Here is a 26,716-nt window from a genome sequence, read left to right on the forward strand (position 1 = left end):
TTGCTCATAATTGGGTCTATCATTGATAAAAATACCAGATTCCACCACGGAGGCGTTTACGGGGAATTGAATTTTATTAGGGTAGTTACAATACTTGAACTTTTTATTTTTTTTCTCCAAAAAAACTCAAAAGTGCAACTTGTGACCGGTACAGATAGATTGCTCTTAATTAGGTCTATAATTGGTAAAATAAACACATTCCTCCATGGAAGCCTTTAGGAGGAATCGATTGTCAAAATATTATATTAGGGTAGTTTGAGTTACTGAACTTGATCTTTTTATTTTTTTCTTCCAAAAAACTCAAAAGTGCAACTTGTGACCGGTACTGATAGATTGGTCTTAATTAGGTCTATAATTGGTAAAATAAACACATTCCTCCATGGAAGCCTTTAGGAGGAATCGATTGTCAAAATATTATATTAGGGTAGTTTGAGTTACTGAACTTGATCTTTTTATTTTTTTCTTCCAAAAAACTCAAAAGTGCAACTTGTGACCGGTACAGATAGATTGCTCATATTAAGGTCTATCATTGATAAAAATACTAGATTCCACCACGGAGGCGTTTACGGGGAATTGAATTTTATTAGGGTAGTTACGATACTTGAACTTTTTATTTTTTTTCTTCCAAAAAAACTCAAAAGTGCAACTTGTGACCGGTACCGATAGATTGCTCATAATTAGGTCTATCATTGATAAAAAAATCAGATTCCACCATGGAGGCGTTTAGGAGGTATTGAATTTTATTAGGGTAGTTACGATACTTGAACTTTTTAACTAACTACCCTAATAAAATTCAATTCCCCGTAAACGCCTCCATGGTGGAATCTGGTATTTTTATCAATGATAGACCTAATTATGAGCAATCTATCTGTACCGGTCACAAGTTGCACTTTTGAGTTTTTTGGAAGAAAAAAAATAAAAAGTTCATGTATCGTAACTACCCTGATAAAATTCAATTCCCCGTAAACGCCTCCGTGATGGAATCTGGTATTTTTAGCAATGATAGACCTAATTATGAGCAATTTATCTCTACTGGTCACAAGTTGCACTTATGAGTTTTTTGGAAGAAAAAAATAAAAAGATCAAGTTCAGTAACTCAAACTGCCCTAACATAATATTTTGACAATCGATTCCTCCTAAAGGCTTCCATGGAGGAATGTGTTTATTTTACCAATTATAGACCTAATTAAGAGCAATCTATCAGTACCGGTCACAAGTTGCACATTTGAGTTTTTTGGAAGAAAGAAATATTTATTGATCGATTGATGTGGAAATTGTTTGAGCCAAAATCATGTTTTACTGCGTATAACTCAGAAACGGTAGGATATAGGAAAACATGATCTGGGTACAACTTGTAGATAATTTTATGGCCTTTCAACTTTTCCTTGAAAGTTTTTCTCTAACATGTACCGGTTTTGAGATTTAAGCGAAAAATGAAAAAATGGACCCATTTCCCCCCTCCCCCCACTCCGGGGCTCCTCCTAGTGGCCCGGGGTTTTAGTATGTTTATTACCTAGGGACTCTTGACATGTTTCCGAAGAAACATCTTACGTTACTAACTCACGCACTCTAGACCCCCCTTGGAGGGACTCATTCAATGGACTATATATAATATTAGTATACATTTGCAATACATTGCTCGCTACATATAAACAATATTATTATATAAAAAAATCTAGCCATTCCCACCACGCAATGTAAAACGCAACACAAAATGCAATCGATATCCAAAACGTAAACACGTGCAAATCTAAACATGCGGCGATTTCCTTTCACGCTTCTGCAAAACAAAATTGTTTATTAATAAATACATAAATAGAATTGAAAAATAAACAAACAAACAGGCAACAAAACATTCAATCATGCTAGAAAAGGTAATACATAGTTTTTGGAAAAATACATGCAAAAATGTACCTATACGTTCATATTTGAAAAGTAAATCACACTATAAAACCGTTAAAGTGACTTTGTGTGCTAAATTTATTATTATTTTTAATTTAAATTTGATTCTTTCGACATACTACATTAGTTGTTACCCCTAAAGTTTTGAAAGCATATAATATGTTGTTGCCCCTATACTTTTTAATCATTTCTTTACTGTATACTAAATTCATTGATAAATAAACAATGCTTTGTGACCTCTCTCCTTTTTTTATATTACTAACTTTTACTATTATAAACTTATACTCAGGTAGAAAATCCCCAAAATACATTATATAAATTCCCCATTCACCAGGAATCGAATCCCCTATTTTCCATACTAGTAAAAAAAATACATATTAATATAAATAATAAATATAATAATATATTACCTCGGCATCATCAATGTCGTCAGTCAGTCCGTTGAACGTTGTATTCCGAGTCGACCATCCGTTTGCGTTGCTCGCTATTGTCACTTCCGAATCTGAAAATTAATTCACATTATAATAAATATTAAATAAAATAACATTTTTATAAAATAAAATTTAGCCATCTTTTATTAGTATCTGTGCTATTTTCTAAAGAACAAAGAAAAATATTATATTGTAATCATTCATTCAACAGAGGTTTTAAATTTTTAATATTATGTAGATTTATAGTTGTTCGTCTAGATTTGAAAAACAAGTAATAATGTCACAAAATTGAAGAAATCTTCTTTTACAGTTTTTCATATTGTTACAGACATACAAAACCAATTTTTTACACTATTATAAATAACTAGCGGTCCGCTCCGGCTTCCCCGTGGTACATGTTCAAGTTTTCTCTCCATAAGAACCATCCTCGTACTTCAAGGAATATTATAAAAAAAGAATTATCACAATCGGTCCACCCGTTCACGGCTGATGCCGTGACCAAGGAAAACGGGTTTCATTTTTATGTATATGTTAATAATTATTGTTAACGGAAATGTATGTAATCCGTCAATGTATACAATTCCTAGGAAATAAATAGATATAACAGTAGTAAAAACAACAACTCAACTTTATAACTATAAAAATAAATACTAACTAGATCCATTGCACCCCGATGATCCAGATGATCCACTCGATCCCGACGAGTTCGAAGACACCGGCCTTACTGCTGTTTTTGTGTTCGCCATTCTGGAAAATAAATATATATAAATTATATTATAAATTACAATAATAAGACTCTTCCACTTACACTGCACATTGGTGAAGTACCCTCACTTTACTAATATAAGTTAATATTATATTAATAGTCGTAGACTTGCTGCGATTTGTTATCAACTACCTACATCAATTAGTAGCTGTGTAGAATCGCAGTACATTCAAACTGATATTTAACCCGGCCTCGCGTGTTATTTCTTATAATCCATACTAATATTATAAATGCGAAAGTAACTCTGTCTGTCTGTCTGTTACTCAATCACGCCTTAAATACTGAACCAATTTGCATGAAATTTGGTATAGAGATATTTTGATATCCGAGAAAGGACATAGGCTACTTTTTATCCCGGGAAATAGGATAGGTTTTATCCCGGAAATCCCACGGGAACGGGAACTATGCGGGTTTTTCTTTGACTGCGCGGGCGAAGCTGCGGGTGAAAGCTAGTATAATATAATTCGTAGTATACTACGAATTATTCTATACTAGCTTAGAAGAGTTCTCTAATATTTTTTTAATCGATTTAGTTTTGGAATCATCAATAACTTTCACCTTTATTAAAATACTAGAAGGATGAAAGATAAACATCCATCCATCGATCCATGCTTCATTTTCATGCTCACATTTTTTACGTTTTTATTTGTTTTAACATAGAATATATCTTCTATATATCTCGGATATCAGATTTTTGAAGTGAAATTTCTTTATCGGGGTTGCAAAAAAATTTTGTGTAACACTTTTTCGTTACGCGCCATTTTTTCTTATCCCTACCACGCGTGATCCGTCGTATTTCTGTAAAGTTGCATATTGTATAGTAAATTATTTTTTGAAAAATAAGGTCATAAAGAAGTTTTACTTCTTACGTGTTTACACGCACACATTTTTTTATTTCTTTATTGAAGTGAAACTTCTTTATCGGGGTTGGACAAAAATTTAGTGTAACATTTTTGCGTTACGCCGTACGCTTGACACTTTTGCGTTACGCCGTACGCGTGACATTTTTGCGTTACGCCATACTCATGACATTTTTAAGGTCATAAAGAAGTTTCACTTCTTACGTGTGTACTCTAGTACACGCATACTTCTTTTTTTGTATTTTAACAATTTTTAAAGTGAAATTTTTACTACATCGTCTCAAACTTTTTGGTCTGTGTAGCGCATGTCGCGTGACGGTCGAACCGTACGATAACTATCGTACAAATACGATAATTTTGTGCCTAAGTTTCACTTTTACAGTGGTTTCATAAAACCATACAACATTTTTTTTTTCGTAAGTACTTATTATTTTTTATCTAATATACTTACTTAACATCAGAAGTAGTGTTCGGCGGTCGAGGCGGTACAAAAGCGTCTACGACCACCTGCTCTGTGCCTTTTATTTCCGCCCGGCAAAATGGACACCCTTGCCCTTCGGAATCCTGAAAATATGCGATTTTTTTTGTTAAAACTGTGATTAATAATTCATATTTGATAAAAAAAATATGAGAAATGTTCATAGTTTACATAATTAATCAGTTCAGTGTAATATGAATTAAAAAAAAAACTTTATTGAATTAAGATAAATTACAACGTTAAAATATACGACGATAAAAAATTAGTCAGGGGTTCCTATTAAGACACAATAAAGGATAAGCAAAGGTACAAATAACTAAACCGCCTTACGGTTAGAATTGGACAAAATTTAAATAATAACTATCAGAAAGGGTTCATATAAAATAAAAAAATATCATTTAAATCAGTTCACCCAGTCAAAACTTAAGCAACAAACCAAAAAATTCATCGAATTGAGAACCTCTTTTAATTAATTCGGTTAAAAACAACAAACACACTCACAATCTGCCAAGCGGTAAGGCAGGGTGTGCACAACAAGTGTCCGCACGGCTCAATGCGAATGTCCTTATCGTTTTCCGCACATATCTTGCACAGTTGGAATGTGCTGCCTGAAATGGGAAAAACAAATTTTTTAAACATTTTTTTTAAGAAAATAAACATTTGCATGTTCCTTAAGGATCCCATAGCTAAAGTTCTTGCTTTGATATGGAACAATATCGAAAAGTAGGACGAAAAATAGGTATTATAACAAAAATAGGAACATCAAACATCATTAGCATTTATTTAATTAACAATATCTAATTTTTAGAATACACGTAGGCCGTAGGAATCTCAACAATCGAATTTCTATTGAGTACAAAAAAAGTTTTTAATTTCTCGATTCATTACCTAAAAATTCTAATAAACTTTCAAAAGAGTTGACTATAACATCAAATTTATTAAAAGAATACATATTCAATTACGAGGCAATATACCAAACACGCATCCTCCTCCTTAAAATATTCAAGTTATGTTAAATAAACAACATTATCACTAACAACAACAACACTAATACAACACAATTTTATTTATATAATAATATTTAAAATTATTATTATATAAAAAAATTAGTTCAAAATTATATTTTATTTTCAGTAAATTGACATATTGAATTTAACCTAATGTAATGTTGTATTTTCCTGTTATTGAAGGTGCAGTAGACCATATTGTATTTAATTGAAAGCTATGTAAAATAATATAGACTGTATCCTTTGTTGGAAAATCATATAAATAAATAAATAAATAAATAAATAAATAAATAAATAAATAAATAAACAACATACCCATCTCGCAGTACAACTCGTACTGCTCTTGCGTCACTGTGATGTGATCTTCCGCGGGCGAAATAATTGCACTGCTTAAATCTGGATTAGCGTCACGACCGTCCGGGTATAAGTAGCTGAAAATACATATTTAGGATTATTCTAAACTAGCTTTCCGCCGGCGGCTCCGCCCGCGGTTTCAAAGAAAAACTCGCATAGTTCCCGTTCCCGTGGAATTTCCGGGATAAAACCTATCCTATATTACTCGTGGATAATGTAGCTTTCGAATGGTGAAAGAATTTTTAAAATCGGTCCAATAGTTTATGAGCCTATTCATTACAATCAAACAAACAAAGTTTTCCTCTTTATAATATTAGTGTAGATAATAGATATGTTGCAGTCATCTTGTTGAATCTGCTATTTGATTGAATGACTAGCGTTTTCATTGAATTTTGGATTTAAAAGCAACCAGGATGTATCATTAAGTTTGAATAATAAACACATCTTTCTAATTTTTCTCAGTGATTATGGATCGTGGTGTTAAGTATTTTAACACAAATCGTTTTTTATATGGAAATATTTTTACAATGTTTTACAAGAATAAGCAGCTAAATCGTAAATAGCTCAATCATAGATTCCCATATCATCGTATATTTATTGGAACATGGCGATGCCAAACCTCATAATGAAAACTAAGACTGAAAACTACGATTTAAAGATACGAATGAATGAAAAATTCTTTATTGCAAACAAAATACAGGATTACAAAATATGTGTTGTAAAACAGAAATCAAGTATTCGTTTGTAGGATGTCAGGCAATTGCATTTTAGATTTATAATTATTTTCTGGAGTGCAGGATAATATTCTAACAACAAATAAATAAACAACAACACTTACAACCCCTCTCTATAACCGTCCAACAGCGCTTGCACGAGACTCTTGTTCTGCGGTATCGTCTGCAATATCTCACCGTCGACCGTCACGTAGCCGATCGCCCATTGGCCGAGCCGCGTGCAGGATAATCTGTAATATAAATTAATAAATATATAATACGGAGTTAATTTTAACACAATATGAAAATATGTAATAGAATGTTGCCTTTGAGCATTGGCTTGTATCTGTCGCAGGCAAATTGTATAATCTCGCCGTCTACAAACGCGCGGCATTTTGTAATATGCTGTGTATTTACTTTTTTCAAACGTCCACAAGACGACAGCTGCGAACCGATGGAGCCCTAAATTCGCGGGGTTCCTATTTCTGTGTAGTTTTAAAAACAAGAACCTAATCTAACCCACCCCCTTATCCAAACCAAAAATTTCTGATTACGAATTCTCGACATATTATAACAAAATTCCTAGCGTTTGTAAAGTGACAGACGCCGTTTGTAAACAGAGGAAATTGTACAGTTTGCCTGCGACATATCTACAGTATTAAGACCACTAAGTTGGTAATACAAAATTCCCTCCTGTATACTCTGTTTTAGATCTGCAATTGTATTAGGAGTCATATTTTCTTTAATTTTTTTATGAAAGGCTAAAGCGTTTTTACAAATACTTTAAACAATAATGTCCTTTAATATTTATTTATTTATTTATTTTTTAGCTCGTAAATCACCCTAATGTTTAGTCAACCCATGCACCACGTGTATATTACAGGTACGACATGACATGATAAGAAAATCAACCAATTCATATAAAGACATCGACATTGAACTATACTGAACCGCGAAGACCATTATAGTACAATAATTAAATACGCTTGATAACCCCAACGGTCATGCAAAACATCCAAAATCCGTGCGACTAGTTCATAATCGTGCGCGAACGGACATAGTCGTAACATGGTTAAGGAATATTTAATACTATTCTGCCTCTTCGTACTGGCAAATGGCAAAATAAGTATAGACATAGAAACAGGAACGAACGCAGACGACGTCAGAGTGAACTACACGGGATACGACATTCACATTATAACCGATCCTGAGATCAATTTATTCCGAATCAATCAGAAACAATTGAAGGAAGCGGTGCGAAGATTTTACAAGGTTCGACCCCAGAATGTTTACTTAAAAAGTCCAACACCTTGGAACGATCTATACAAAACGAACAACTGGGAACAAGTGAAGAGGATATTGACAGTGAAATCAGCGACGTTGAAGGAAAACACTAAACAAACGACGATCGTACTGTCGCAGGACTTCGAAAATCTGTCAAACGTGACCATCAAAGTGAACACAGCTTTAAGCCAGAGTGTCGAAAATACAATTTCCACAACTTGGTCGACGAGTAATGAGTTGACCGTGTCTCAGGAGTTTGACTACGACATTAATGTGGTTTTTGGAAAGGTGGCTGGTACCACTGCGTGCTCTTGGACATCTACTTGGGGTAAAGATGAAGAGAAGTCAGAAACTCAAACTATCGGTGCTACAAGTTCTGTGGAAACCGAACTGAAGCCTGGACAATCTGTCACTGCGGTGCTAACAGGTAGCAGACGGGAATTGGAAGTAGAAATTGTGTATTCAGCTACGCTAAGGGGAAACGTTGCTATAAACTTTAAGAAACCCTTCAAGAGCCACCACTTCTATGGACCGTCTATAAACAGTGTACTTGATAAAGCTGGCTTACCAACCGAATTTAATGTAGTTGAAAACATAAAGATTGGCGTCTTTATAGATCACTCGTTAAAAGTATTTGATAAAACTACTGGTCAGCCTTTGTGAAGTAATAAATAGCTTTTTTTTAATGACGCCTTATAATTTAACATTGACCGCTCTATTTTATTTCGCATTCAATTATTATCAGGGTCCTATCGCGTGTGCTCGTTACAAAATTATTTAATATATAATCAAACCGTGTATGATATAAAATAGAATACAAACAGATAAGAAACACAGTGTTTAAATAATTAGACTTTGGTTTTCTCTGTGATAGTGCAAGATCCCTGCAGGATTAGTGCGTTCAACGATTTTTTGCTAAAACTCAAATTTTATGTATATTTATAATTAGGAGAATATATATATCGACTAGGTTGCCAGTCAAAATTTGGCTCCTAATTATAAATATACAAAAAAAATCGATGAACGCACTACTCCAGCAGCCGGACTATGAGCTCGAAATAACTTCAATATTCTAATATCTTTTAAAAAAAATAATCTATTGAATTTATATATAATTTCATGATCAATTATATTTTCCAGTTATTATTGTACACAACTAAGTGAAGATTTACTTAATTGACTTCTCTTTGAACACCAATTAGGACGAATAAATGAATGAATTAATCCACCGGTAAAAAAGGACAAAGAATAAATCTTTTTACGGGAAAAGTTAATTCAATTTTACATAAAAGCCATAAATAGAATTTTCTTTTTTAGCGTAAAAATGATACCGCCAATTTTACGACATAAAAGAAGCACATTAAGAATTCCATAAAATGGATTCTAATTAGTCCTTATTGAAGAATTTAATTATCTGTGGAGTGAATTCTATTATACTACGCTTCTATATCTGTTTCAGTTAAAAATAACATTTAAATGGTATTTATAGTTTGAAATACTGCAATATATTTAAACTATACTCAATTTAAGTCCGTCTTTATATAGTCGTATAATACATTGCAAACAAAACTTTAATAATATACCTACACATTGTTTTATTTACAAAACTAGATGCGTTGTCTAAAACTTTACAATTTATTTCCTCGAGAACCAAGCTTTCCACTTAACAGAAAACAGAACGAAAATAGGGGCAGTAATTTTTGAGTATATCACATACAAACAGACCGATACGGCCGCCGAATATTTTTTACAATATGTACTAAGTATTAAGCTTGCATTTCCTACTTACTATCTGTTAAATTTACCTCTTTTAATGGTAGAAAATATTACCAATTATTAAACAAATACAAACCTGAACACATAACTGCCAGCCTTGTGTATATACTTCTGTAGGCGCGCCTTTACTTCATCATAGGTGAGAAATGCTACGTATCCCGGATGGGTAACGGCGAGCAGCTGCCAATTCCTTAGGAGCGTACTCCAGGGTTGGAATAGTCTGGAAAATGAGTTAAAAATATAGAATAATAAACTAAGTACTAATTATTAATTTTGTCAGATAAAATCAGTCAATAAGGATATTAACCGACGCCCTTAGTCAATAACCTTAATAACCGTCAATAAGGATATTGACTGGTTCAGGGTTTTGACTGTAGCATATATACCTATGTATACCTATACCTGCATATAGTATGATGAAATGTAAAATTGTTCAATATCGTATCAATGGTTCGTTTCCTTAAGAAGAGTGTCATACTGTCTCTCACGACATTACCCTGTTTTCAGCATAAAATTAGAATCAACATAAATTTTGATTAGTGTGATAAATACGAAAACAAATATTCTTATACATATATGTTTAGTTTGATTGTTATTTTTATATCTTACTAGCTTTCCACCCGCAGCTTCGCCCGCGTAGTCAAAGAAAAACCCGCATAGTTCCCGTTCCCGTAGGATTTCCGGGATAAAACCTATCCTATTTCCCGGGGTAAATAGTAGCCTATGTCCTTTCTCGGGTATCAAAATATCTCTATACCAAATTTCATGCAAATTGGTTCAGTAGTTACGGCGTGATTGAGTAACAGACAGACAGACAGAGTTACTTTCGTATTTATAATATTAGTATGGATTGTATGTAAATAAGTAAAGTGTTAGTAAAACCACTAAAGAGCGACTGAGCAGATTTTAAAGACTTTTGGTTTGTTGAATTTGTCTCTACTTCGATAAAGATAATAGTTAATAGCTGTTTGATAAAAAAAAACCTAACAAAAATGTCTAGATGGGTGGAGCAGATATTTTATAAATGTTAAAATTAAATCTATATACCTATATGTAATTCTAGCACATACTTTATTGTAGTGTGATCAAGTTTCATTAACCAAACACCATATCTGGGACATCCTGTATAACATCTTCTATATCATACAGGCTGTTCATTTTAGTTGTGTGTACTTACTTGGTAACCAATAAAATGTCTATTCCTATTACTTGGTAAACACATCAACATCCTGTATAATATCTTCTTTATCATACAGGATGTTCACAATGTTCATTTTTCAGTGTATTTGATAACAAATAAAAAACAAAAAATTGGTTGTCTGTAAAGTCGGTTTACTGACGATAGTTGAACGTGACAACTTCTAAGGCCGATTGTGCTTCTTTGTCGCTCGTTCCGCGCTCTCGCTTGAACTTCAAGCTTTACGGAACGCCTCAGAGCGAGGTAACGCCGCATGAGTCATGTTTTTTCGTGCGTGCAGCCGGCTTTATCAAATTATAAGACGTTGTCACGTCAAAATCTCCATTTACCTGGTAAACACATCAAACTCGAAGTTCGATATGAAGTCGTTGCACGTGAGATCTATGGTCGTCTTGAGCGCCATCGTTTCGAGGCCCGACGATATGGGGTGCACGTTGTTCAGCTCTTCGCGGAATATCTTCCATGGCACGAGCGTACTGGAATTAAGAGAATTTCATTATATAACATGTAGGTAATAATATAATAATTATTAATTAGAGTTCGCATTAGGTATAATATTCAGCGTAAGGGACGATTTTTCACACTTATTGGTCGAATGACCTATTGGACAACCTTTTTAAAAATCTATTGCCTGACTTGAAATTTTAATGTTTAAAACTAGATGGCGTTGTGTGTTATGTTTGAATCGTTTATACAATAAACAACGGTTGATTATTCATGTACCAATTACAATAAAAATAATGCTTTTATTAATTACTAAAACTATGTATCATCTGTAAACAGACTGACGGACGATGAATTTTAATACATAATACATATCTACTAGCTAACTAAAATTAAACACTTAATTACTTTTGAAATTAGAGTTCACTAGAACTTTCAAACGCATGAAGTTTTCGCGCTTTTCCAAGTTTTTCTTTCATAAGATCCTTTGAAATCGGTCCAATATTACACGCGTGTACCCCTGACCAAGGGAAATTAATTTTCTTTTTAACATGCTTTTATAAGCTTCATCTGATGTTTGTATGTGTACCTAACCTTTACCCGTGTGAAGTTTGTATCGGACTCATAGTCCGGGATACATCGCCCATTTTTGCAAGTGATTACTATCAAGCTAATTTTTCGTGAGTAGCTTTATTTTGATGAGATGCCCAATAATTTCATGTATGAAACTCTCGATTGTGGTAGCTACCAGAGGAAACAAGGATAAAATATTTTGATTTGATGGTTCTCAAATATTAATTACTAACTGAATGTTTTTTTTTGTTCAATCTCAAGATAATTATCTAAATTATTCGAAAAAATATTTGTCCTACAAAATCTATGGTTTGATCAAAGAGTCCCCCTTTCCAATGTGTATCGATAACGAAGTCATCATAAATGATTAGTAACCAGCTGATTTTTTTATTTTCACTTATTTAATACTTATATAATTCAACAGACATATTGTCCTACAAATTGCGTAATAAATATTTGAGAACCGTCAAATCAAAAAATTTTATCCTTGTTACCTCTGTAAGCTACCACAATCGAGAGTTTCGTTCATGAAATTATTGGGCATCTCATCAAAATAAAGCTACTTACGAAAAATTAGCTTGATAGTAATCACTTGCAAAATGGGCGATGTATCCCGGACTATCATTTTGACCCCACTAAACGGACAGATTTAATTAAAACTTTGTACATTTATCAAGGATAAGTGACCGTAAGTAAGTAAGTGTAAGTCTCCGTAGCAAAACACACCTTGTATGAGGTCCTACAAGTTGCTCACAATATACCTACTTACTACGTAACTGAGTAATTAGTAATAACCTTCTGATTGAATAACAATTACATAGTAGATTTTTTAATAATAATATCGATAAGCTGTACAAAAGAATGAATAATAAAAACGGAAACGCATGTCCGGTATTAATCTGTATTATAATAAATTTTATATATTGATACGTCTCGATACGATTTATTTTATCGTACACTATCTGGTATTATCGCAGAGAAAAGACCAGTGAAATATGATAAAATAAGAATGCAAAAAAACCACTTATGTCATTATACACATAGTGACGATAATAGCTTGATTTCGATCAGCTCATTATTAAACTTATTTAATAGATGTATAATATAATACGGTACATTAACGATAATTAGGGCCGATTTTTCAATGCTTGGATAAAACTTATCCGTCCAATAAAGTATTACACGATAATAATAAAATGTCACGTAAACTTTCAAATACGGGCAATTAGAATACGTTTTTAAAATGGTACTTTTATACATTATTCGACGAATAAGTTTTATCCAAGCATTGAAAAATCGGCCCTTAAATAATGAAATGTTTATTTTCAACTTCCTTAAAAGAGGCTACTCACCTACCCGCAGCAGGGGCAATATTAGAATTGCACCCTTAATACTCTACCTGCAGCAGGGGCAATATTGGAATTTCACCCTTAATTGTGATTTGTGATGTGTACAAGCAGGGACAATTTAGAGAACAACTGAAATTGCTCCGACTGCCGACCAACCGAGATTGTTCCAATATTGCCCCTGCGGCAGGTAGGTACGCGAGTTTCCCGGCTTTAAAATATCTACTGAGTACTGACTCAAAAACAAAAATGTGCGGTTGATACCTACTTGTTTCGTCATTAAAGAATGAAAGTAAATACAATACTTTTTGTACTGTCTGTTCACTCGGTAATTCTGTAATGTAACCGAGGGACTGTAATTCTACGCATTTTTTATGTGTGCAGATTTTGTCGTTTGAACATAGGTAATATATATTTACAAGCAAGAAGAAGCCGCTAACACGTTACAATACAAAAAAAATGTTCTTTTAAGCTCCAGTACGAATTAAGTCTATTTACAAGAGGTCCATTGAAAACGTTGGACGCTTAACAGTCCAACTGAAAAGTGTATTGGCGTCCAATTTCGTAGGACTAGACTTTATTGCCGATTCTCTGTTTACAAAGCTTCGCGAGTTACTGCCGAATTCTTTGGAATTGATGACTTTTCTGAGTGATTGAAAAATGCTTTAGAAATTCTTGAAACATTTATTTCTTGTTTGTTTTTGTTGTAGAGCACGTTTTAATCATTTACAAATCAAAAGATACACTTTGGAGTAAACACAGGTCTGAAATATGATTTAAAATAGGTAAAATATTATGTTAGCTGTTAAAAGTTTTGATAGTTATTTAAAAGACCATAAAGACAAACCTGAATGTTATCACCTATATTTCACAGCGAAAACAAACCTCACAGAAAACAAAATACCACCTATGGTCCGGGAGCCAGCAGCAGATTTTATGACCAAGTTCCTCTCAAGCGGTAATTAGTAAAATGCATCAAAGTATAGTATTATGAAGCCTCGTGAACGTCAGCTGGAGCTCGGTTGGGGGGAAGAGCGGTTGTAGCCTCCCGTATCAGCTGACGGTTTTTCCACCAAGATACAGCCAGCTGACATATATATTTATCCACAGTTAGTTACATATAAGCTATCATCAGGTAAATTTTTGTTTGAGAGGAAATAACGGAAAATAAATTTTTCTTTAAATTTAACTTTCATGTTCGAGACACCAGCTGACGTATAATACACCATGTTGTAACCAGCTGACTATTTTTTTTCGTTGAGATATTGGGTTAGCTACAATTTGACAAATTTTTAGCTGAGAGGAAATGAATGAATGAATGTATTTTTTTTTTATGTGTGTGGGAGGCTACAACCTTTCACCCCCCCAACCGAGCGCCAGCTGACGTTCACGAGGCTTTATAATACTATACTCTCATGCGTCTGACGAATTATCTCTTGAGAGGAAATAGTTAACCAAAATTGCACCTGGCTCCCTAACCACTACCAATTTGTACGAAAAACGACCTTGTCGATAAGGTGCAGTGCACTAAGCCGTCCACGGAAATCTCATTGATAAAAACAATTATTAAATCCCACTGCTATCGATAAAACGTTATCAAAAACCGGATGCAATTTCCCTTTGTATTTACAATTTACATATACATAATCATTGACATAATATGATCGATTGCCATTTGTATGATTTTCAATTTGCTTAACGACAACCGCTAAAAGTTTATCTAGATAAAGATTGTGTATGAACTGTACTTATCAAAACGAAATGATTTTGCAGCAATGTGAATGAAATAATACTACACCAACAAAAATACGAGAAGGTAAACCTGCTTAGTCATGTCTTAATAGTTGGGGTCTCTAACTTCAATCAATTATGTTGGGAATTCGAAGCTAAATCAACGCGGAAAAATTTAATTAATTTTTCAATTTATTAGCTACACAATACCATTGTTTCAACCAAATTCGGTTCGTACATTGATGTGATGATGATGATGTACCTAATTGACGAAAGGAGTAAACGTTGAATATTATTTTATATCAGATAAATCAGTGTCAAAATCGTTTCATAACTTTTTCTCTATAACACACTAGCGATCCGCCCTGACTTCGCCCGTGGTACATGTTTATGTTTTCTCCCATAAGAACCATCCCCGTATCTCTAGGAATATTATAAAAAAAGAATTAACGTAATCGGTACAGCCTTTCTCGAGTTTTGCGCTTACCAACACATTTAGCGATTCATTTTTATTATATAGATCCTCCGTTTCATCCTATTAAGATATTTTTATTTAAAAACATTTCCAAAAACACATAGATACATTTTACACACACACAAGTACACACATTTCGTGTATAAACGCTAATTATAAAGCACATGAACAGAAGGCGTACGCGTAGTTAAGTGAAACATTTAGGTTAATTACTTATTTACTGTTTGCCTGTTTAAGTGTTGTTTAACGGACGTACATATAAATCTTTGAACGCACGCTAAACATTTGCTACCTACGTACAACTTAATAATATATTAAATCTATCAATACTAAATACTCGTAATCTATCAACACTAATAGCGACCCGTGGGTTCGTCCGCGTACGAAAGTATGGCTCTTGTACGCTCGATGTTAATAATAATAAATAATAATTAATCCTTATCCAAAAGTAAAAATCCATAAATGGATTTAGCAATCCAAGATTGATTTTGTATTGGAATACTGTTTAGATATTGATCGAAAAATATAATAATCGAATAAAATATTTAATCGAAGATTGATGCAATTCTATTCGATACTAGCTTTCCCGGCAGATATTGTTCTGCCTTGCTCTTATAACTTAGGAGTATCGGCGTTAAATGTTAAAAATATGCTATGACGATTCAAAAGTGCTTCTAGAAGAAGTCTACTTGAATAAATACAAGTTTGAGTTTGCGTTTTTATAAAAAAATTGATGTTGTTCGATACAACCTACCCGATATGTATGTACACAAAATTTAATGAGAATCGGTCAAGCCGTTTCGGACGGTATGCGACGGTGAAACCTGGCAGCGCTAGCTTAGATATTATATGGAGAAAATATTGTAAATCTAAATGCTCCTAAAAAAACAGGTAACTATATTTTTATACACATATCCTTGTTACGGTATACTTTACACCCTATCAACATCCCAGTCGAGATAAACAGCTGATGCAGCGAGTTGCTCTAGTGAGATAGGTCACGTCTATATTATATTATAGACGATGCTTAACTTTAATTGCATGCTTCTGGTTACGAAGATTAGTGAAATGAAAGCACAAGTTTTGTAGGGAACGTGGAAAAGTTATTGCGGGATTAATTACTCGTTTTTAAAAAGATATTTCGATCTTATCTAATATTTTCATCATCGTAGGTTTCGCGGGGTTAGAAATAAATCAATGTATTTGTCAGAGAATACGAAATGAGAAAAATATATAACTATTGTTTATTTCAATGCACCTTGTCCACATTGAAAAAATTTGAAATCACTTTTAAAATAAATCATCAAATGTGTAAAGCTTTTTCATCAATAGCTGAACTACAAACAGCAAATTCCATAGCACAATAATTAAAACCAACAACAATAAAACTTTAAACCAGCCACTTACATACCTATACATAGAACATACAGATGAATCACACTACCTTAACGCGTAACTATGCCATCGTATATGTAAAAGGAGCAGAGAATTCACGGCTAGCCTTATCGGTTGCGCTTGCGCAAGCCGAACAATAGATGTATGTAAAACATAGCTAATTGTGTTGCAAAATTTAGCGCGGATTTGTTTGAGTCGATCGACTTGATTAGGTGTAAACAAAATGCTATTCAGATTATTGTTGACGTAAGAAATTAGAAAATACATGCTAAGTAAAATTCGAAATAAAGCCATTACTTATAAATATGTATAACTTTTTTATGAAACTTACTACGTACTGTAAGCAACTATGAGCAAAATTTTTGCAAGTATTAATTCTCTAAAAATCCTATCAAACCTAATATGCTTAAATAGTTGAAGAAAAAGGAAATGAAAATCAAACAAAAACCCTATGAAAGCTATTACATTCTTTACTTTCAATATCAAAGTAAACATAAAAGATTCATAGCACATTACAAAGCCGATAATAAATCCCGAATTTACTCAACGAAATTCATTTCCACCTTATTCTATATCCGATCCTATTAATAGTCTATGCATAATTAAATAAGGCAGTGAAATCAATTATATAGGGTACGAATAGTTCAGAGGTAGACAACCTTTGGCATTTGAACTGATTGAAATATTATTATAGCAATAAAATTTGAAAATGAAATGAAAAATTCTTTAATTACTGTACCTACTAACATCATAAATACAATTTAAAATAGAAGTAATAGGCTTAATATCTCATAAAGGTGCAAAGTCCAGTCTAAAATTACTGAAAGCTATTTCGGTAAATTAAACTGAACTTATTCGGAAGCTGTACGTACGTACTCCGGGCTTAAATTAAATTATTTATATAATAACGTATACCTCATAATATATTCCCTCTTACACGTGTCATATTTGATGACACAGATTTGCTCATTTAAAACTGTAATTAAAACATAAAATTCATACTCAAAGAGACAAAATCGTTAGGCAAGTTTATATTTTTAATTATACAACAAAATAACTCGCAACCTCATAAAACAGAACCATATAAAATCAGATGAATAATTTTCCAGGTATTGAGAACCAAAGTCGATTTCTGGAAAGGTCCGTTTAAAAATTTCCATTTTCATTTACAATTTTTCATTATTCCTAACTGACATAGAAGGTACGGTCTACGTGTGAATTACATACCTACTTCATTTTATTTCTACATTAAGCCGTGTCAATCAGAAGCAATCTGAAAAGGGCTAATTGATTCAAAGGTCCCTCCTACAAAAAATAAACACAACATAACCTAAAAGGTTTCCCACACCTTCACTAAAAGGAACATAGGTATATCCAATGTGTATGCGTGATGAATTAGCCTATTCAATCGACACAGCTATTAACTTAGGATATTGAAACGAAATGAACGTAGCTTCTCGTGTCTTCCGACACTATCAAGTTGATTGGATTGATATTATGTTAACATGACGTGTTTAGAACAAGAAGATGAATTGATAGATTGATTAATTAATAACTAACATTTATATAATTTACATTAGATTATTTATAATATAATCAGTCTTGCTGTCTATTGTCACATTTCACATTTAAAGATTTGTGTCACATTCAGCTTCACATCTAAGATTAATCAAAAAGATAGACCGTATAACATACGGTATAATTGGCCCATATAGCAAATTATTATGCATTCAATATTTTACCATAATGAAAGGGCTAAGATAAACCTCTATTCTATTATTATAATGATTTATCTAAACTACTATTTTAAAAAGTTTGTTACAATTTAACTAAAAAAGTACTCGATCAATTTTAAAAATACTTTCACCAATACATCTTTACCTAGCAATTTAGGCAATTTTTTAACCTGTAGCCAAATATATCGTGGTAGGTACATATTATACATAATGATTGATGACCAAAGGTCACACTAAAAAGGTACATAGACGCATAACGGTTAACAAACACGGTATAAGTTTATCAAATTAAGGCTTATAGTATATAATAGGCGCTAATAACCTTGACCATACTTGACGGATCTCAAACCTCTCCCGCTGCACCTTCTTTTTTCCTCGCATTTTGTATTTAAAAAGATACCAATCAGTGAAACAAAAAATCCTCGTCAGGGACTGTTGTGTAACTGATAATTTATTAAACATAAAATTTTCAGAGCTCTAAGTCAGCAGGTTACGAAGTTTATAGAGTATTTGCGGAAAAATCGATGACCACGGCATTTTTTTTCTAGAAATCTATTAACTTTGGAAAAAAGTCCTCGCGAGCAATTAAAGATCAAAGACCATCCTATTTTATATATTTTTTTCGGTATTGTGCTTTATGTTGTACCAGACTTTATAGAGGTTGAACATAGTCGAAATTGCCGGGTAACGCCTTAATGAAATGGGCTCGGTAAGCGGGTCGGTATTAAAGTAGTATCTCTTCACTCCTACGACTAGTTGTTACATACGACATTGCTCACAATTTTACTACGTAAATTTTGGCGGAGCGCAGCGCAGCGCTTTTTTCATTGTCAAACTATTATCGACATTGTCCTCATTAAAATAAGTAACATTCAAAATCAAATAATATGCGACGGCCCTTATAAAAGTATACTATACCTAATGATTGTTTGATCAATTAATTTTTAAGTGCGAGCTTAACTGTGTAATTATAAACTTGAAACTGAAAATTTTAACTTCTTATGCGATAAATTTCGAGATTGAAGGATAAACAATAACAAATAAGTATAAACTGCACCTCTTACTGTAGATAGTAGATACTATAATATCATCTATAACCACGTAAAATATTTTAAAAATATGTTTACTAACTTATGAAATAAAAAAACAATTGCTGGACTGTATAATTTGTAAATCTGACCTTGCAACGATACCGTTTTCGTAATAAAACGATTAAATGGTCCAAATAAAAAAAACTCGTGTGAATTCTCTTATTAATCCCATTGTTTTTAATATTACTACATCTGGCCAGTTTCTATGGAGTATCATTAGTGTAATTGTTGTTTCGCTTAGAGTGATTAAAAGGTTATATTTATATAGAAAATAGTCTTCTCAAAACAATGTTAATGCGAGAGGGTGCCAGTTTATCTAGCAATGTTTTCATAACAATGAAATGACCAATAGATGACTAGCAAGTAAATGAAAATTGAACAAATGTGATTTAAGCCAATTTGCTATGTAGGAGAAAGTTTTGTTAAGCATTATTGTATCCTAGAAAAAATTTTGAATAGTGCGTAGATAATAATCGCACTTATCTATCAGCAACTCATATCACATTAGGTATTCCGAATGAATTTCTAGTAGAACATAACAAGTTTATCTTCCAACGTAATAAGAATTTACTTAACCCAGCATTAAATCAGCATTAATCCTTCTAGATCTACACACATTGTGTTTCTCTAGTTCCATACAATCATGTTCTACACAATTCATATTTAGTACAAAACCTAGTCTACATTTAGCTCCATTATTAAGGCTACATAGCCTAAGCTCTGTACCCGAGGTACAATTATAAACCCCTCACTGCTGTTCCATTTTAAAACGTGTGAATGACATTAAAATCCTTTGAGCCGGCGCAGTATGAACCATTTTTCATCTCGCTACACCGATATAGACCTTAAAGCTTTCAATACAGGGTTCATTTTCGTTAATACGCGTTGGGTGTGCACGAAAAACCTAGCAATGTCAACCGAAATACGTGGAAAGAGACCAAGGATTAAATATTTAACTAGATGTGGCAAACAATTTGTGGCGAAGCGCGTCACCATTTTACGACGAAGATAAAAATAGTGTTTTCTTCCTTTATGAGAGTAGAATATCGATTCTATGAAATAGCTACATATAATACCTACAGGAATAAAAATGAGCATACGATAAGTTACATGTACCTACCAGGAACGAAGCTATTACACAAACAATGCCTCAATTTGTCATATTAAGTAAAATAAAAAACACTATTTTTTTTGTAAAAATCTACTCAAATGCTTATTCTTGCCTACATACTCTTTGCAGCTATATTGCATAAGAATCCCGATTGCATAGGCACCACCAGAGTTAGAGCTTTGCGCCTATTTACTTTAAGAAAAGTGACACGCTTGCAACCTATACTTACCTACCTTATCTTGTTCTTCATGACTCAAACACGTGGGTGTTACATTTAACATAAAACTTTTATTTACGTGTACCTTAATTTCGACTTGTTTACACGTATCTTTGTCACGGGATATAACGCTCTCGTGTACCACTTTATCATGTAAATTCGATGAATTTCGAATGAATAAATTAAAAACGGATTTCTGCGAAAGAGATTCGTCGAACATGCAATCGATAGGTGTAACTACGTGATATGATAATTTATTGATAGTTTTGCGTGTCGATATTTTACACCTGTATATTATGTGTCAGTCAAATAGCATGCAGGTGTTCATGATATTATAATCCTATTACTATTATCTTATTAGCTATGATTTAAACAAAAAAAAATAACAAAAAATCTGCACGCAAGCTAAAATTTACATTTCGCGCAATATAATATCACACTGTAAAGTTTAAATAATAAGCATATACAAATACACTTTTGTTACTATACTTCGTAAATCTATATTCAAAAGCTGAAGAGTTTATTTGTTTACTTGAACGCGCCAATCTCAGGAACCAGGGGCCCATTTGAAAAATTATTTCAATGTTAGATAGGCCATTTATCGAGGCTATATAATATCATCACGCCAAGAGCAATAGAAGCAGAGTAATGCGGATAAAACTGCGTAAAATGCGTTCGTGTGTGTTGAATTAAATGTCTTTTCTTTCTTTCTACAACTGCAGCCACTAGTTTTTATATTTTATTCACTTCCAGTCTATATAAATGCCTTAAAACACAATTACGCTTTCTATTATTCAATGCGACGTTCCGAACTAAACATGCAAAACAGGCTTAAAACTCAGGAAACAACAAGTAAAACTAAATTAACAAACTGCCACTATGAATATCTAAAATGTCCTTCTATGTCATTAATTCTACTATCCCACTAAAGTGAAAGTTAGTAAGGATTTGTTACTATTTCATGCAAAAAAAGATCAGAAGTGTAGGTACATTTCGTATAGAGAGATATTACAATCTGGATTAGGACATAAGCCATTTTCCGGGTAAAAATCAATTTAGGCGCGGGTACCAGCTAGTCATATCCTTACGTTGTACCTACTTATATTATAACAAAGTATGCGAAAGTGTATTTGTTTCTTATAGTTTGTCTTTATTTCACGACACAACGAAGCGATTTTTTGATATGATTTTTGTATATTTAGAGATAGTTAGACAGTAACCTGTAAAACATACAACATAACATTAACATTGTAACATTATATATTGTTATGGCTGTAACATAGCCTACTTTTTACCGCGGCCAAACATCTCATTTCCAACTGAATTATTTCGCACTACGCGGGCGAATCCAGCTATTCTAGCTAGTATTATATAATAATAACTTCACGTAGACGTCGCAGAAACTTAGCCCGCATAATTCTCACCAGCCGGACCGGGTGCATCAATATTCAATGACCCAGATATTTGATACTGCAAAACTGAAGGATGCATTAGCGTCGTGCGAGGCTCTCGTAAAAGCTATCCAGTTTAACTGGGATAAACTCACTTATAAAAGTATATAAACGTACATTTATATACCACAGGGATAAAATCTTCTTATACAGGGTGTACCAAAAAGTAGTGATGAACGGAAGCTGAGAGGTAGAGGACCTAAAGGGCTATCCGAATCACCCCCATGTATGTTATGCGATTTTTCGTATTTTCGGAGTTATGACGTTTTTTTCAATTTTTCACCTATCGCCGAGTACGATGATATTTTCACTCATGCTGACGTCAATGATTGCGGAAGATGCTTGATTTTTTTTGTGTGCTAAGCTGAAAGATAGGCCAATTCAGTATGGTAACATTTACTATCGTTAGATCTTTGAATGGAATAAAAAAAAGAATTAAATGGCAAGAAAGATAAAATTACCCAGTATGTTCACCACTTCAAGGGCCCGTAAAAAAATAAAATCACATAAAAAAAGTTTTCCGTTTGACTTTTAAAAACTTGCTCTATCTATCAGATAGCTACCCTGAAAATTTCATTTAATTATTCAGAAAGCTTCAATCGAAAAATTTAAATCAAAATGTGGTAAGTGCAAAAATTGAATTAACTTGATGATCATTAAAACCAATAAATAGGTGTTTAATTACCAGAAATTTTTAAAATAACCCCGCTGTTGCTCAATGCAAGTGCGACATCACCGTAAAAAGTTGTCTTTTAAATGTCTGAATGCCCTTTTATCATTTTTAATGGTTTCTTCTGCTACTATGAATTTCCGGGTTATTTCGTCCAAATTGTGGCAGTCTCTCGTCTTTGTAGTATCCCCAAGGAAAAAAATCAATAGGGTTTATGTCCGGGGACCGTGCAGGCCAGGCTAAAGGGCAAAGATACCCTGAAAGATGGATTGGTCGTTGCAGCCTGCGCATGCGCCGGTGATGCCTGCCTTAAAGCCTGGCCTCCACGGTCCCTCGACCTAAACCCCATTGATTTGTTTCAATGGGAATACTAAAAAGACCTCGGCTACTTGAGAAAATGCCACAATTTGGACGAAATAACCCGGAAATTCATAGTAGCAGAAGAAACCATTAAAAATGATAAAAGGGCATTCAGACATTTAAAAGACAACTTTTTACGGTGATGTCGCACTTGCATTGAGCAACAGCGGGGTTATTTTAAAAATTTCTGGTAATTAAACACCTATTTATTGGTTTTAATGATCATCAAGTTAATTCAATTTTTGCACTTACCACATTTAGATTTAAATTTTTCGATTGAAGCCTTCTGAATAATTAAATGAAATTTTCAGGATAGCTATCTGATAGATAGAGCAAGTTTTTAAAAGTCAAACGGAAAACTTTTTTTATGTGATTTTATTTTTTTACGGGCCCTTGAAGTGGTGAACATATTGGGTAATTTTATCTTTCTTGCCATTTAATTCTTTTTTTTATTCCATTCAAAGATCTAACCATAGTAAATGTTACCATACTGAATTGGCCTATCTTTCAGCTTAGCACACAAAAAAAATCAAGCATTTTCCGCAATCATTGACGTCAGCATGAGTGAAAATATCATCGTACTCGGCGATAGGTGAAAAATTGAAAAAAACGTCATAACTCCGAAAATACGAAAAATCGCATAACATACATGGGGGTGATTCGGATAGCCCTTTAGGTCCTCTACCTCTCAGCTTCCGTTCATCACTACTTTTTGGTACACCCTGTATATAAAAATGAATCGCAAAATGTGTTGGTAAGCGCATAACTCGAGAACGGCTGAACCGATTTCGATAATTCTTTTTTTATTATATTCCTTGAAGTACAAGGATGGTTCTTACGTAGAGAAAACGTAAATATGTACCACGGGCGAAGCCGCGGCGGACTGCTAGTGTAAGTATATAAACGTACATTTATATACCACAGGGATAAAATACATAATATACATAGGTATATGTAATATTAAAATGTTAAAATCTTAAAAGAGCAACTCTAGAGATGTTTTCCATTATCATTGGAAGTTATATTAGCTTTAACTTTTTATTTAATTATACATTTTCGGACTCATCAAATTCTATCGGATTTTGGCGCGTTTTCATATGCAAGTAGCAATAATGAAACTTTCTACTTGGGAAAGACTTTAAAATTCCATCCAATTCCATCCATCCGACTTTAAAGTTCCATCTCAGTAGTTTCGAAGCTTATTTACAGCTTAACAACGGCCAAAAAAATTCATAAAAAATAATTAATAAGCTAATTCACGAACTTAATCTATCAACCTATTTTAATCTTTAGTTCTGAATTGACGAGCCATTCTAAAATGTAATTTCGACAATAATTAAGTTGTTTTATTACCTACTCATAAATCCAATCTCTTTTATTGGTCTTCATTCTGCCCACCTTGGATATTTAAAGCAAATGTGGGTAGTTGAAGCTTCCTCCTACATTTTATAAATAAAATCCACCCGCCTCTCTAAACAGTAATCAATAAATTACTGATTATTAAATATCGATGTACATTTTATACATACATTATGCGACTTAATTAACTTCGCTGTTGAAGGTTTGAAAATAACTTAACACACCGTCTTTTAAAAAATAATTTCATCTGTTATTAAAATAAGTACTTACCTTTATATAAAGTAGATATAGGTAATAGTCCGGGATACATCGCCCATTTTTGCAAGTGATTACTATCAAGCTAATTTTTCGTGAGTAGCTTTATTTTGATGAGATGCCCAATAATTTCATGTACAAAACTCTCGATTGTGGTAGCTACCAGAGGAAACAAGGATAAAATATTTTGATTTGATGGTTCTCAAATATTTATTACGCAATTTGTAGGACAATATGTCTGTTGAATTATATAAGTATTGCTTGATAGTAATCACTTGCAAAAATGGGCGATGTATCCCGGACTATAAGCTAGATAACTCATAAAAAATAATATTACATAATTTTTTATCAAATCAATAATAGTTTAAAGAACCAAACTATAGGTACGCGGTTGGTTATTTAGTACATATCTTTTTCGAACTTAATAAAATACATTTTCAGCGCGTAGCCGAGTACCCGCAGTGTTCCGCACCTGTTGGTCTTAGCGTGATGATATACATATAGCCTATAGCCTTCCTTGATAAATGGGCTATCTATCACCGAAAGAATTTTTCAAATCGGACCAGTAGTTCCCGAGATTAGAGCGTTCAAATTGACAAAAAAACAAACTCTTCAGCTTTATAATATTAATAAGTGAATCTTGTTAATTGTATGGTTAATTCTCGGCGAGAATTATATATTATTAAATAATAATAGTAACTGTATCAGATCTTCGGTTTAACTGTAAGTACCTAATCGCTTCGATTGTTCGTATCGAACCTAATTGCGGATTTGCGTAATATCTTTTGTGTGAGATAGTCTATTATACTTACTATTGTAAACATAACTTTCTGTACATGTTGCAAGGACATGATTTTACCTAAAATAATAAGGTGCTATGGGTCAAACGCATACCTATGGTGGATACTTGCAATAATGTTTAATTAATACAAAGCTGTTGTAGCACACATGAAAGCTTATAATATACTAGCTTTCTGCCCGCGGCTTCGCCCGCGTTTTCAAAGAAAAACCCGCATAGTTCCCGTTCCCGAGGGATTTCCGGGATAAAACCTATCCTATCTCTCAAGTTGGATCGAAGTGCACATGGTGTGCGAATTTTATTATAATCGGTTAAGTGGTTTAGGAGTCCATTGAGGACAAACATTGTGACACGAGATTTATATATATTAAGATTATTATCTATACACGGTGTCCCACTATTAGTATACTAAGCGCGAAGGGGGTTGTAGTTTTATATACATACACTGATCACGTTAAAAATAGTTAAACAAGAAGTTAGAAAAAATCTAGAAACTAGAACTAACTAAAACTAGGAAAACCATTCCCCTTTAGTTACGTGAAAAATAAATGGAAAGACATGCAACAAATCACTTTGCACTGCAGTTCCCGAGTTTTACCGAAATTCAGCCACACATCCAATTTACATAGGGTTGTCACATTCTATGAAGGTACATATATTTTATTATAAGAAAATTCAGATATTGCTAGAATTACACGTGAATATGATTTTGAATCCGTGCTAATATTATAAATTTTATTTGTTAGTTTGTATGGTCAATCCGTTTCGATAGAGATTGGTTACAAATACTTCAGAAACAGTTTACAAAAATAATTTGTATGAATTGGCTAAAAATATATTATTTAATATAACATGACCTTTTTGTAAATGAACTAAAAGAATCCACAAAAATATCTTTTCAGTGAAATATAACTTTTTTTGTGCGTGTCGCATC

General features: G+C 33.1%; 3 protein-coding genes and 1 long non-coding RNA gene across 5 annotated transcripts in view; 2 read left to right on the top strand and 2 right to left on the bottom strand.

Annotated features, from left to right (window-relative positions):
* Positions 1 to 26,716, top strand: part of igl (IQ calmodulin-binding domain containing protein igloo) — a 547,908-nt gene that overhangs the window by 153,862 nt on the left and 367,330 nt on the right. The gene's annotated exons all lie outside the window — the stretch shown is intronic.
* Positions 1 to 26,716, bottom strand: part of LOC149476540 (uncharacterized) — a 203,568-nt gene that overhangs the window by 14,544 nt on the left and 162,308 nt on the right. The gene's annotated exons all lie outside the window — the stretch shown is intronic.
* Cbl (E3 ubiquitin-protein ligase CBL) overlaps positions 1 to 26,716 on the bottom strand; it is an 87,293-nt gene that overhangs the window by 8,694 nt on the left and 51,883 nt on the right. For both annotated transcript variants that reach the window (XM_089711759.1, XM_089711760.1), the window contains exons 2-9: positions 11,099 to 11,245; positions 9,648 to 9,791; positions 6,637 to 6,762; positions 5,760 to 5,875; positions 4,939 to 5,045; positions 4,411 to 4,523; positions 2,989 to 3,080; positions 2,313 to 2,404 (exon numbers count right to left, since the gene is read on the bottom strand). In XM_089711759.1, the coding sequence (XP_089567885.1) occupies positions 2,313 to 2,404; positions 2,989 to 3,080; positions 4,411 to 4,523; positions 4,939 to 5,045; positions 5,760 to 5,875; positions 6,637 to 6,762; positions 9,648 to 9,791; positions 11,099 to 11,245 (937 nt within the window). The remainder of the gene's footprint in view (positions 1 to 2,312; positions 2,405 to 2,988; positions 3,081 to 4,410; positions 4,524 to 4,938; positions 5,046 to 5,759; positions 5,876 to 6,636; positions 6,763 to 9,647; positions 9,792 to 11,098; positions 11,246 to 26,716) is intronic.
* LOC149476543 (U-megalopygitoxin(8)-Mc8-like) lies at positions 7,566 to 8,481 on the top strand. The gene has a single exon (XM_089711712.1). The coding sequence runs from the start codon at positions 7,580 to 7,582 to the stop codon at positions 8,456 to 8,458; it is 879 nt and encodes a 292-aa protein (XP_089567838.1). The 5' UTR covers positions 7,566 to 7,579; the 3' UTR covers positions 8,459 to 8,481.

Source organism: Colias philodice, chromosome 27 (genome assembly GCF_061535455.1).
Source record: "Colias philodice isolate Cphi_HAF_F1 chromosome 27, ilColPhil1 Martin Lab GWU primary, whole genome shotgun sequence".
In the NCBI taxonomy this organism is placed as follows: domain Eukaryota; kingdom Metazoa; phylum Arthropoda; class Insecta; order Lepidoptera; family Pieridae; genus Colias; species Colias philodice.